The following is a 14174-nucleotide window of genomic DNA, read 5'->3' as shown; positions in this document are numbered from 1 at the left end:
ACTGCCACGTCATACAGCGGATAGCATGATTTACTAACGTGGCGAGTTATAATAATACGAGGGTGGTCCCAGAAGTACCCGACCTAACAAAAAAAACACGAGAAATTTGGTAACAAATACCTTTATTTTTCAACATAATCTCCTTTTAGCTGGGTACACTTCTCCCAGCGGTGTTCAATAGCTTCGATGCCCAGTTTATAGTGAGAACCATCGAGCTCCTCAAAATAGCCATCCTCATTATTGGAAAATCTTTCACCACCGACCCATTTTTTCAAGATTGTAAATAGAAAATAATCCGTGGCTAAATCTGGCGAACGGGGTGAGGAAGCAATTCGAACTTTAACTTCTGGATTTTGGCCATCGCGATAACGGATGTGTGAACTGGTGCATCATTTTTCCTTGATTTTGTCGCTCAAACATTGCAGTAAATTCGCATAATACTCGCCGTTGATTGTTTTCCCTTTTTGAAAATTATTCCGCGCGCATCCCAAAAAACTGACGCCATGATGGTTGCAGGTGGATCTGTCTTCGCCTTCTTTGGAGCTGGTTTTCCCCTTACAGTCCATCGTTTCGACCGTTCTTTTCACCTAGGAGCTATAAAAAAAATTCTCAAGATTAAATATTAAACAAAGTTTTGTTTCCGTGGACAATTTGAGGGGTTTGGCCTGCTAAAACTCTTTCAAACTCTTACATTTGTATCCCGAATGAAATATCAGTTTGATAAATATTAGCATCCTAGAATGACCGCTTGAGAGGGCGTCGAGGCGTTAATCCGACTGCAAATTTTCATAAAACGAAGCACGATTGGATGCCGGATGACTCTTATCGCGTGGTTGGACGGGGGCAACTTACTTGAGGATTAAATTGTCTGAACATGGGCTATCAGGGCACAAAGGGTAAATTTGCGAAAGGGTACTCGCTCTAGGGGAAGCTCAAAGGGACCTTCTGACATAACGGTATTGTGTTAGGATCTCGGGTCATAATTAGGTGTTGATAATTGAAGCCGCTAAGACCTGGAAGGCTTGACCACTTCCCTCCTACGCAGCGGGATTACACGGGATTACTATTTCTCGAGCCAGCCGTCCTAATATGTGAATACACATTGAATGGATAGGCTGGATTAAACCTCCAATGAGGCTCGCGTTCGTGGTAATTTAATTACACGGGTTTGCGTCGCATTATACCGCCCGTGGGCCACGAAATTTATACGTGAAACGTTAGGAGCTAACGAACTTGATCGAAATGTGTACTTTTATACGTTTGTGAAAAAATGGTACTAGAAAATGGCACTCGAATAAAATGACACTTGATTGAAATAGTAATGGTGGTAATGGTACTCGAAAAAGGCACTCGAGCAAAATGGTTATCAAAAATGGTACCCGAATAAAATGGCACTCGATTAAAATAGTAATGGCGATAATGCTCGATTGAAATGAATGTAAATAAAGACTATTTGCATGGAACGTGTTGGAAAGCTCGCGAGGAAGAAGAGATTCATTCGATTTATTTTTTCTCTGACGAAACTGTGAATCGAAACGAACCCCCGCCCGGTGGAATATTTTTGTTATCCACCGTACATTTAGACGTAGGTTCTAACGACTTGTCACGGCGTTGGTTAATTGGTGATAATTGGAAATTGTATAGTACGCGAGACAGGGGCCAGCCGGAAACACGTCCCTCCTAATTCTCGCCGTAAACAATTTCGTAGAGTCGCGCGCGACCCGCCTATATTCGATGGTGTTTGTCACTTGGCTTCCTTATGGAAATTGTTGCGTCTAAACATCTTTTTCGCCGATCCACGACAAGACGTGTACCACGGACCGTCGACGGCAGTGGTTTGACAACTCTTTACAGAGGCGCCGAGGTGTCAAATGTAACACCTCTCTGCCAACTACCGTGGCACATAACTACGCACGATCCCTTTCATTTCTTCTTTTTTTTTCTTCTTCTTTATGAAAGTTTATTCATTTTTGTCTCCCTTTCGGGAGTCGCTTCCTTCTTACCCAACTTAATGGGAGGACCAGCTATGAAAATCACGTTCCAAGCAAGATTCTTAACCGCGGTTGGCCAACTTCTTTTCTAAAATTCTTGTCATTTATTAATACTCGAGAGAAACCGACACATGTAACACCTCCGGTTACTAGTTGCCGCGTATTTCAAGATACGGTAGAGCCTTTAGAATCGAAACACCGTTTGACCGCCATTGATTATTCGCAGACACGTGTTCACGTTAAATAAATTAAAGCGTCGTCGTACTCGAGCATTTCTAACGTTTCAACGATTCTAATCGGTTTTACTAAAACAATTTAATAATCGATCTGTAAAAATATTTAAATATGTTTGCGTAAATAGTTAATTTGCACAGTTTATCCATTACACGCGTTTGCGTAGAAATATTTACTTTTTCATCAGACTTTTCGTTTATATTCGTTGCATGTTTTCTTGCTTTTTTGTACGATTATAATTTTAATTTTAATTTTATTTAGTAGCATTACATTGCTCGACTAGTTTCATGTGATCTTTCTCAGTCGCCAAAAAAACCAACAAAGGTTTTAACTATTTCTAATTATTGAACACAGAAAAGTTCCGGTCATCCATTAATACCAAAGTGAATTGAACAACGCGATGTTTTTTCGAATGGCCTAGTAGCAAAAACCGTAAAAATAGACGTAGGATTTCGTTTGCTCGTCTTAGCATCCGCAAACATTCGATTTCGTGCGGCCACCAAATCCTTCCGAAGGACGCCGCCAAGGAAACTGGATCCTTATCGCGGCACGAGTTACTTATTACTCGTTAATTGGGAGTTAATGAAATTCGACGCTCAACAGGTTTCGCTGTTTGGCCGACTAAAATGTGCCCGAAAGGTTTGTGAATCTTCTTTTTCTGCTCGTTCGAGCGCTTCTTCGCTGATCGATGCGACCAACAAGGGAGCCGAACCCACGATCCATGATCTTTATCCAAAGTTTACTGACTCGAACAAACAAACATTTATCGCTCATTTTCAATTCTAACGCAAAAAGTAGCTACAGAATCCATAAATAAAATATTCCAATGACAATTTAGGAAAGGTGAAAGTATATTTTTGAACCTCGAGAAGATTTGGTGAAAACACAATACTTTTGTGGATGACCGCTTAAAGACTGTATATTTTTATTTTTACTCAAAAATGCTGCTATTTCTTGTTCAACGCTAGATTCACGAAACCTGCCATTTTGACGCGTTTCAGATTCCATTCTTCAAGTTACAAAGCTCGTAGACATTATTTGTTAGCAACAAGGAAAACCCAAAATCCATGATCTTTATTCAAAGTTTACTGACTCGTACAAACAAACATTTATCGCTCATTTTCAATTCTAACGCAAAAACTAACTACAGAATCCATAAATAAAATATTCCAATGACAATTTAGCAAAGGTGAAAGTATATTTTTGAACCTCGAGAAGATTTGGTGAAAACACAATACTTTTGTGGATGACCGCTTAAAGACTGTATATTTTTATTTTTACTCAAAAATGCTGCTATTTCTTGTTTAACGCTAGATTCACGAAACCTGCCATTTTGACGCGTTTCAGATTCCATTCTTCAAGTTACAAAGCTCGTAGACATTATTTGTTAGCAATAAGGAGAACCCAAAATCCATGATCTTTATCCAAAGTTTACTGACTCGTACAAACAAACATTTATCGCTCATTTACAATTCTAACGCAAAAAGCTAACTACAGAATCCATAAATAAAATATTCCAATGACAATTTAGCAAAGGTGAAAGTATATTTTTGAACCTCGAGAAGATTTGGTGAAAACCCAATACTTTTGTGGATGACCGCTTAAAGACTGTATATTTTTATTTTTACTCAAAAATGCTGCTATTTCTTGTTCAACGCTAGATTCACGAAACCTGCCATTTCGACGCGTTTCAGATTCCATTCTTCAAGTTACAAAACTCGTAGACATTATTTGTTAGCAACAAGGAGAACCCAAAATCCATGATCTTTATCCAAAGTTTACTGACTCGTACAAACAAACATTTATCGCTCATTTTCAATTCTAACGCAAAAACTAACTACAGAATCCATAAATAAAATATTCCAATGACAATTTAGCAAAGGTGAAAGTATATTTTTGAACCTCGAGAAGATTTGGTGAAAACACAATACTTTTGTGGATGATCGCTTAAAGACTGTATATTTTTATTTTTACTCAAAAATGCTGCTATTTCTTCTTTAATGCTAGATTCACGAAACCTGCCATTTTGACGCGTTTCAGATTCCATTCTTCAAGTTACAAAGCTCGTAGACATTATTTGTTAGCAACAAGGAAAACCCAAAATCCATGATCTTTATCCAAAGTTTACTGACTCGTACAAACAAACATTTATCGCTCATTTTCAATTCTAACGCAAAAACTAACTACAGAATCCATAAATAAAATATTGCAATGACAATTTAGCAAAGGTGAAAGTATATTTTTGAACCTCGAGAAGATTTGGTGAAAACACAATACTTTTGTGGATGACCGCTTAAAGACTGTATATTTTTATTTTTACTCAAAAATGCTGCTATTTCTTGTTGAACGCTAGATTCACGAAACCTGCCATTTTGACGCGTTTCAGATTCCATTCTTCAAGTTACAAAGCTCGTAGACATTATTTGTTAGCAACAAGAAAAACCCAAAATCCGTGAGATAGTGAAAGAATATTTTTGAACGTCGAGAAGATTTGGTGAAAACCCAAAACTGTTATATTCTGGACGATCTAACGACCGTTTAAAGACTTTATATTTTTATAAAAGTGTTCTCGATTTCTGTGCAACCTCGAAAGCTGATCAAACTCAGGAACGATTTCACGCGAGCCACTGGAGCTAAAACTCTCCTCGATGACGTTCGATCTCACGGAAACGGTCACCGAGACGTCTTGGATCTTCCTTTTTGGGCTCGACGCCGATCGCGGAATCGCGGTCAAAGTTTGCTCATCGACAATATTGTCTTTCGCCTCTCGAATACCCGGCAGGCGTTCGTCTTTGCGTTCTCCATCCGCCATGTTGAACCACTATCCGGATCTCCCATTAGCCAGCAAAGAACGTTTCGCAGGACCGGTTGGGACGACAATCGCAGGCATTCTACTCTGCATTCTCCTGATTTAGTCGCGTTGCTCTTCCTCGAGAAGTCCGCTTCCAAATAAGCAGCGACTCAGCCCGGGAAATAGTCCCTCGAAACACAGTTTGCGAGTCCTTTCGAGTTTCGACCATTCCTCGTTGCAAACTTCTTCGAAGCAATATTTCTCCATTATATTCCTATTATCCCAAACAAGTGATTTGAGGTGGTCAAGTTAGAAACACTCTGCATATCGATGAGAAACGAAGTCGATGGAGGTAACTTTGTAGCAACTAGACAGGCAGGTATCCTAAAAATACATCTTCGATTCCATAACTACTAATCATTGATAAGGAGTCTGAATCGAGCGATTTAGATCTGTGAATGTATCTAGGACTTGATTCCACTATTTAATTTACTTTATAGCATCCTGGCAGGGAGGTATCCCAAAGATATATCTTCGATTCTATAGCTACTTATTGCTAACGAGGTGTCCGAATCAAGCAATTTAGGCTTGTGAATGTATCTGAGACTTGATTTCACTATTTCACTTATTTTGTAGCAACCTGACAGGGAAGTATCCTAAAATCCATCTTTGACTCTATAGCTAGCAATTGTCTAAAGAGTCTAAACCATACAATGTAGATCTGTAAATCTCAAGCTTGATTTTACTATAAATCATTGAAATGTCAACTGTAAGACCTAAAATTAGCCACAGATCGAATCTCGAGAGATCGACACGGCTAATCAGGGACTTGATCGTTGCCCGTAGATTCCGGGTCCGAAAGTGGATCGCACAAGGCCAGCGTGGGTGGGAATCGAGGATCGGGCAGTCATAAAAGCAGCGGCGGTTCTGACGGGAAGCCGACCAGAGTACGCACGGTCCTGAACGAGAAGCAGCTTCACACTCTGAGGACTTGTTACGCCGCGAATCCTCGACCCGACGCGCTGATGAAGGAGCAATTGGTAGAAATGACGGGGCTCAGTCCACGCGTGATCAGGGTATGGTTCCAGAACAAACGTTGCAAGGACAAGAAGAAGACGATCGCCATGAAGCAACAGATGCAGGAAAAGGTGAGTACAGCGTGTGTCTAGACCATGGACTCGTTCATTCGCGTTAGGACATTTGTGAAACTTCGCATGCAAAGCAACAATTTAACGAATCGAAGTGGTTTCCGTTGCAGGACGGTCGTAAACTGGGCTTCGGAGGGATGCACGGGATTCCCATGGTGGCCAGCAGTCCTGTGAGGCACGAGAGTTCCATAGGGATGACGCCACTGGAGGTGCAAGCTTACCAACCGCCGTGGAAAGCTCTTTCGGACTTTGCTCTTCACACTGACTTGGACAGGCTAGACCCCAACACCCCTTCGTTCCACCACTTGGTATCGCAGGTAATTTCACTGCGACAATATTTAGCGTAACACTTTCTCTGGAAATGAGTCCACCAATTCCTATCAGCCTTCGAGACTGATTTGCCACTTGAAAACGGGGACTACAATAGTAGCGAGGAGGACAACTATTGTTTGGTCTGTTCTACTATTGCATCTTCGTGATTCTTAAGAAAAAGCGTTTTGATACATTGCTTAACTTGACATACAACTTTGTCACTACCTTCTATCTTCTCTCGATACCGTGATTCAATGCTGATCGTTATTTCATCGACATCCGTGACACACTAGGATTAAAACAAAACTCGGACGATTCGTATTTATATCATATTCCATCTCCAACAACCTTTCAACGGGAGTTCCATATTCACAATGAAGGAGAAGTATGTCAAAAGTTAATTTGTAAATTATAAATATGGGTGAAATATATTTCTGTACTTAAACAAAAGATGGCGCGTATGTTCGCCAACATGGAAAAGAGGAACATTTCCAACAATAATTATAATTATTACATTTACATTATTAGTTATAATAAGGTAATATTATATAATAAGGTAATGAACAACTAATAATTTTATAAATCGATATTTATTAAAACATCATAGAATTGAAATTGTATGAACAATTTTACCAACAGTAATTTTAACAATCATTGCATTTCCATCGTTGAGAACGTATTTTATCGATGAGATATGAACTGATAATTTTGTTTCAGATGCACGGTTACGATCTCCACGGTGGACCACCTCAATTACCACCGCCAGGTATGCTCGGTGGACCTATGAACGACGGTGGGGGCGGTGGAGGCGGCGGTCCATTGCCACCACCCGGACCACATCACCCTGGCAGCGGTGGACCAGATATGGGACAGCATCCCGACAGCACGGATAGCTACGTAACTTATCTCGAAAGTGATAGTGACTCCCTTCACCACGATACAGGAAGTCCATAGTGTTGTGCAGTGGGCCAGAACGAAAGTGTCCGCTTTCTTCGTGGTCTTCTTTTAACAAGTGCTTGAAGAGAATAGTAGTCTGCGTGAACACATAGGGTGAAATGAACAGCTAACACGGGACGACGAAAGTTGTTCGGATACTTGCAACATTTCTGAAAGGTAGCTTGACCCTTTCGCGCCGGAACCACGGTTAAACTCGATCGAACGGGAAGGAAAAGTTTATTTCGCGACGAGAAGGTTTGTTACTGAAACTTACGCAAATACTAACTCTTGTTTTACGATAACATTCTGACAAAATCGCGACGAAATTGTATTTGCATAAATTATTGGTATATTTATAGCGCGTACGCGTTCTATTTACTGTTTTTAAACATTTGTAAATTAATATTTAAATGTGTATTAAATGTGAAATGTTATGTACTTGATCTGTAAAATTGAGTTAGCGATATGTAAGCGCACGAGATAATTATTTTAGGAGCAATTGGACCACGAATAATTTTACAGCTATAGGAGTATTGTATTTTAATAATTACTTTAACGGTGCAATACGAGAGATTTGATTTTTGTTAATATTTTACTAACTGGATAACAATGAAGTACAATGAATCAGAAGGTAGTTATACTCCCTATTATTAATGGTGTTAGTAAAGAAAAAGATGAAACACAACGCTACTATAGTCGTGGGACAACTATATTTTGGCTCATTATACTTTAATACATATCAAAAGTGTATTTCGATTTCATAAAAATTATACTTTAATTTCCTTATAATATTTATCGCTATTTAAATATTTAATGTCCTAAATATTTTTCTACAATGGTAGTAAATGTTAATGTTGTCTCTTTCGATTCTGATTCCTCCTTGCTGCGACGAAATGGTTAAAAACGATTAAAATTTACGACATCCATCGAAACAAAATTAACGATTTAACTCGATAACGGCGAAGTTAATTTCCGCGCGAAAGGGTTAAGAGCAATCGACCTTTTCTGTAACAAAAACTAAAGGAAACGAAAGAATCGTAACGATGAAGATAATTCGCAGGAACAAGAGCTTAAATAATAAACGATCGAATTTTTGCTGTCGTCAGGTCGAAAGGAATAATTAAAAATTATCGTGAGAATAATTCGGAGCGAATAAAAGTCGACGATTATTTAAACATATTATTTTGCCAAAATTGTAAGCGTCGTGCTCCAAAAGTTTCGCAAATTAAACATTCGCGTCGTGGACGAGAGAAACTCGATTGTTAATTACGAATACATCTGACAAAAGTCTCAGGTACTGTTGGAAGCTGACAAGAAAGGACCTGGAAAAAGAATGCGTCCGATTGGTCGGAACATTCGACCTATGCGCATGCGCTAAGCATTATCGAGTACACGCAGCCTCGTCCTTTTAGTTGCGCGTAGTTAATCCCCGCCACTCGTCGGGACTGTGCGCGTAGATCTTGTTTATTTGCTCTGCGTTTCTTATTTTCTCGTTCAGAGTCAAACGAGCACGACAGCACCGTATCACCTGTCCTTCAAGCTGTCGCTCGTGCAACACTGCACTATCACGGACACACGTTTCAAAAGCAGATTCGAGATTTTTCTTTGTACCATGGTACGTACCCCAGGGTTCATTTTTGTCAGCTCCCAACAGTAGAATACACATAATGATTTATCAAACTATCGACGATCGAATTTGTCCGTAGTAATAATTGTTGATTTCTTACGAATAACGGTGGTAAATTAAAGTTGGAAACGAAGAATGACCCGAAGGAGCAAGATTGTTATAATTTGCAAATTGAATAAGGAAGGAAAAGTGAAAATAACGATTAATTTGAATATTTATAAAGATAGCTTGCCACCGTGCAGATATTTTTAAGCGAAATTCACCCTCGTACACTGAAATTGACCGCGATCGATTGGAGTAATTTCGTGAAGAAACAACAACGCATTCATTGTATATTAATTATCGAATAATAGAAATTAATTAACGATTTAGAAATGCCGTCGAATCGTTCCGTCGATGTTTATACAGTTTCAGTGAATTTTTACGAGCGGAGGGGTGCAATACATAGTGAAATTTTTCTTAGATCATCCCTCGAAACAATAAACGGTTGTATAATTAAGTTTTCGATAATTTGTTGAGAGCATAGTGTTGTGTTAACGGCAAAAGTTATCGGGAGGATGAATATTAACGTATCGAAGTTGAATGGATTAAAAGAGATTGTGATTATGTCTGAAATTCCGTTTCGCGCCTAAAATTCAGCGATTGCGTCGAAAGTTAACGACGATTAAATTTTGTATCTTTTGTGCTTTGGATGATCTTTGTTTATTCTCGAGTTTCTTTTAAACTCGTTGAAACGACCAAAGAGAGTTTTTATCACCGAGACGAAGAAAGAGGGAGAAAAAAGGGAGAATGACGTCGCAGTTTCGTCGACAGAGTTGGGCAAATTTGTGTATAAAAAAAAAAAGAAAAGAAAAAAAAAATCGAAATCAAAACAGTAATAATGTGTGTTCGTTCGTGGTAAATAAAATATTTATTTGAAGAAAATTTTATTTGTAAATGAAGGACAACCTTTCTGTTACGATTATTTTTAGAAAAAGTTACGATGTTTTTTTTTATCATTTCGAAAGGCCCCTTTTCATCTTCCAATAATTTATATCCACGTTTTCGTTCGTGTTCTCGAAAATTATTTAATTATTTCTTTTCTAGAAATTAGTACTTTCCGCTCTATCCAGTATCGATAATTTCTTTTTAAATGTTTATATTTTAATTTTTGTACATAAAGTAATTACGTACAATATTCATTGCAGGTATGTATAGAAGGGTTCAATAGATTTTGTGTACTAATATTTAAATAACTTTTTAAATTAAACGTCTTTGTTAATTTCGATGAAATCGCATTTCACTCCTTATTTTAAAAATCTGACAATTTTTATTAATGAATTTAAAGAGTGTCTTGTACGAAATTATCAAACGCAACGTTAAACAGAAACTTTAAATTTCATTCGTATACATATTTAGCTTCGTGTGAAGATCGACACTGCATTAGAAATGTTTATTTTAACAATATGAAAATAATTAAGTACCCCATCAATCGTTCAAATTTAAATTACTTCGTTTAAATTGTGACATGGTGAGATCTCTTTGGAGGGAATAAAATTCAAACGCATGCAATAATACTTTCCAATCTTTGGAGACAAGCATTTTAGTTGCGATTCAAAAACAAAAAAAACAAAAAAAAAATTATAAAAATTATACACGCTTGTCGAAACGTTTCTCGATATAAATCCACGTTGAATGTTACTTCCAAATTTACTCGCGTTGCATGTAATTTTCCATAATACGACATAAAGTGAAAAAAAAAAGACAATGTTCAACTCTGATCGCCAGCTGCGCTGAGAACAAAGAGAACGCCTAATTTTACATTGTAAATATAATTGTGCCCGCTGTAAATTCGGGTCGGAGTTAAACTCGTAATATCAATAAACGAATAGCCGACTCACGTTTAAAGAATAAAGAAGTTAATATCGACGATAGCACGTTATTCCCGATTTACGTTGTAAGTCGTATTGTAAACACAGGTATGTACATTCGATTAATACCAAAGTGTGCGGGAGTTTCATGTGAACACAAGGAACGCACTGAATTGTAAATAATAGTCCCCACCATCCCCCCTCCAACCCTTCCCCTTTTCCCCCTACGTTTCATTATCGCTAATTAGTGGTTCGTTTTAGTGGTGATTCGTTTAGATGTTTGTATAGAATCGTTCCACATCGCTCCTCTTGTAATGTACATGTATAAAAGCGAGAACATCGTAAACCCAACGTTTTCGTAATCTACCCGGATCGTCTTCGGATTTGTATAACATTTCTATACCGGCGCACACGTAATAAATTGTCCATTTAAATTACTGGTAATCTCGATTCATTTGTAACTACACCTCTCTGTGATACTTTTTCTTACTGATTTTTTACCTTTAACGTTGTGGCGCTGCTTCGGGGTGGTCCGCTCGTGAGAATCGTAGGACGGAAAAGGGAAGGAGGGGGCGCGGAAAAATTTTAATGGGAGATTCTAGAGGCCAAAATAAGACGAAAATAAAGAATACCAATTTGTTGATGGAGGCTCCGTTAAAAAGTTATTAACGTTTAAAGTTCCGACCGTACTGAATTTTTTTCTCGAAAATACGCAGGATTTCGGGGGTACGTCTTTTCACCAAAAATGATTGCAATTGACCCCCACAGCTAACAATATTTTTTTCAGAACGATTTGAAATATTTTAATTTCGTCGAAAAATATCACACCTTCTCGAATTTTTTTCTAGAAACTGCGTAGGATTTCGGGGATATATCTATTCACCAAAAATGATTGCAATTGACCCCCACAGCTAACAATATTTTTTTCAGAACGATTTGAAATATTTTAATTTCGTCGAAAAATATCACACCTTCTCGAATTTTTTTCTAGAAACTGCGTAGGATTTCGGGGATATATCTATTCACCAAAAATGATTGCAATTGACCCCCACAGCTAACAATATTTTTTTCAGAACGATTTGAAATATTTTAATTTTGTCGAAAAATTTCACACCTTCTCGAATTTTTTTCTAGAAACTGCGTAGGATTTCGGGGATATATCTATTCACCAAAAATGGTTGCAATTGACCCCTCTAGCTAAAAATAATTTTTTCAGAACGATTTGAAATTTTTTTCGTCGAAAAATTTTGGCACCCAATTAGATTTTCGGTGAGGAATTTTTTTCTCGAAAACGCGTAGGATTTCGAGGGTACGCGTTATGACTAAAAATGATTATAATCAACCCCCGCAACTAAAAATAATTTTTCCAAAACGATTTGAAAATTTTTTTTTCCGTCGAAAAATTTCACACCTTCTCGAATTTTTTTCTCAAAAATGGGTAGGATTTCGGGGGTATGTGCAATGACCAAAAATGATTGTAATTGACCCCCGTAACCGAAAATAATTTTTCTAGAACGATTTGAAATTTTTGAATTTAATTATTAATAACTTTTTAACGAAACCTCTAGAATTTCTCATTAAAATCTTTCCCAGGGGGTGGTCGAACACCCTGTATAGCAACCCCTCTAGTGGCGAGCATGGAAGGCGCCACAACGTCTTTCAAAGGTACATTAGGCAGCATGCATTATATTATTCATTATAATATTCGTCTTGCAAGCATTTACTATAAACTATACCCAGTTTATTCGAAATTACTTTGTAGAATTAAACATTTTCAAAACAACGTTTTCATTAAAAATTTCGTTTTTGATACGGGTATACAGGGTGTTCGGCCACCCCTGGGAAAAATTATAATGGGAGATTCTAGAGACCAAAATAAGACGAAAATCAAGAATAGTAATTTGTTGATTAAGGCTTCGTTAAAAAGTTATTAACGTTTCAAGTTCCAACTGTAGAACGGCTGCGTACGCGTGACAGTGGTTCTCATTCGCAACATTGTAAGAAGTAGTTTCTCATGAGAACCACTACCGCATGCACGAAGACTGCCGTTCTACAGGCGAAACTTTAAACGTTAATAACTTTTTAACAAAGCCTCAATCGATAAATTGGTATTCTTGATTTTCGTCTTATTTTAGCTCCTAGAATCTCCCTTTAAAATTTTTCCCACGGGTGGCCGAACACACTGTATAAAGTTTAAAGGATAAAATTCATTAAAAGAACGTGAGCATATTTTTTTAATATTGCATGAATTGTACAATATTATTTTGTTAATTATCTATCGATAGCAGTAGGATGTTTTCAATAGCCATAACAGGTTCATAATAATTAAAATTAATTATTCATTATAAACATGTATATTTGTTTCAAAAATTAATTTATCATATCGAATTTCACATATTTATAAATTTAAATGTAGGTAACCTAACAAAAGTATTATGCATAGAGTATGTTTTCAAATATTGTGTTACAAAAACAAATTTACAATCTAGGAAACAAATAAATGACTTCTAAATTATAATATAAATTATCATTATTATAGAGGAATTATATCGTATGTCTTTAACAGTTATATAGCTGACATCTATTGATTTTAATTAGTTGCAGTACATTGTAAAATCTGTAAACTTAAATAAATCGACGTTAGGTGAAAATGACCCGTATACATTTCAAGCTGCACTACTGAATTGTACTGAAATAGGTGTATACATAGAAAAACATAGTCTTACACGTAGAAAATAGTATTTAGATTCTTAATTGTCATCGTTTGACGAGAACGCTGAAGTTTCTATCATTACGAAAAATAAATGCAACAATTGTATCGATAAGTAAGATATAGTTCGAATATTCGATCCGACGATAAAATTTAATAGCCGACTGAGTGGATAGAAGACAGTGTATAAAAAGTTACACCAACAATAATTCAAACTTTTATCAATGAAATCCATGAAATTTTCTTTGCTGGTTTATGTTACTCATAAACCACATCTCGTCTGATGACGATCAATAGGTACTGTACACGTATCTGGTTAACTGTGTCTTACATATATAACAAGGCATACTAAATACTAGGGGTGTGCGAGATATCGAAAATATCGAAACCTCGATGCTCGAGACGAGACGAGAAGACTCGAGTCGAGATCTCGAAAGTGTTCAAATATACCTTATGTCCTTGATCAGCTGCTGCACAACAAGACCGTGTGGCGTTTCCAAGAAGATGGTTCGCCCGCTATTTCATAAACGAAACAGTCCAATGGTCTTGGACGATGAATATTCATGTAAGAGGCA

The 14174-nt window shown here is 37.3% G+C and overlaps 1 protein-coding gene across 2 annotated transcripts in view; it reads left to right on the top strand.

Moving 5' to 3' along the window:
- Tup (LIM1_Isl and LIM2_Isl domain-containing protein tup) overlaps nucleotides 1–11325 on the top strand; it is a 75731-nt gene extending 64406 nt beyond the window's left edge. Inside the window, exons 4-6 of one of the 2 annotated variants that reach the window (XM_076768921.1) lie at nucleotides 5863–6164; nucleotides 6275–6481; nucleotides 7194–11325. In XM_076768921.1, the coding sequence (XP_076625036.1) occupies nucleotides 5863–6164; nucleotides 6275–6481; nucleotides 7194–7430 (746 nt within the window). In that variant the 3' untranslated portion in view covers nucleotides 7431–11325. Of the gene's footprint in view, nucleotides 1–5862; nucleotides 6165–6259; nucleotides 6482–7193 lie in introns of both variants that reach the window. The other variant, XM_076768920.1, reaches the window with a different exon arrangement.
- The last annotated feature ends 2849 nt before the right edge of the window (nucleotides 11326–14174 follow it).

The sequence above is a fragment of the Colletes latitarsis genome, chromosome 7, assembly GCF_051014445.1.
Source record: "Colletes latitarsis isolate SP2378_abdomen chromosome 7, iyColLati1, whole genome shotgun sequence".
NCBI classification, from domain to species: Eukaryota; Metazoa; Arthropoda; class Insecta; order Hymenoptera; family Colletidae; genus Colletes; species Colletes latitarsis.
Note: the sequence above shows the minus strand (reverse complement) of the source record. Positions and strands in the feature narration are given on the sequence as shown.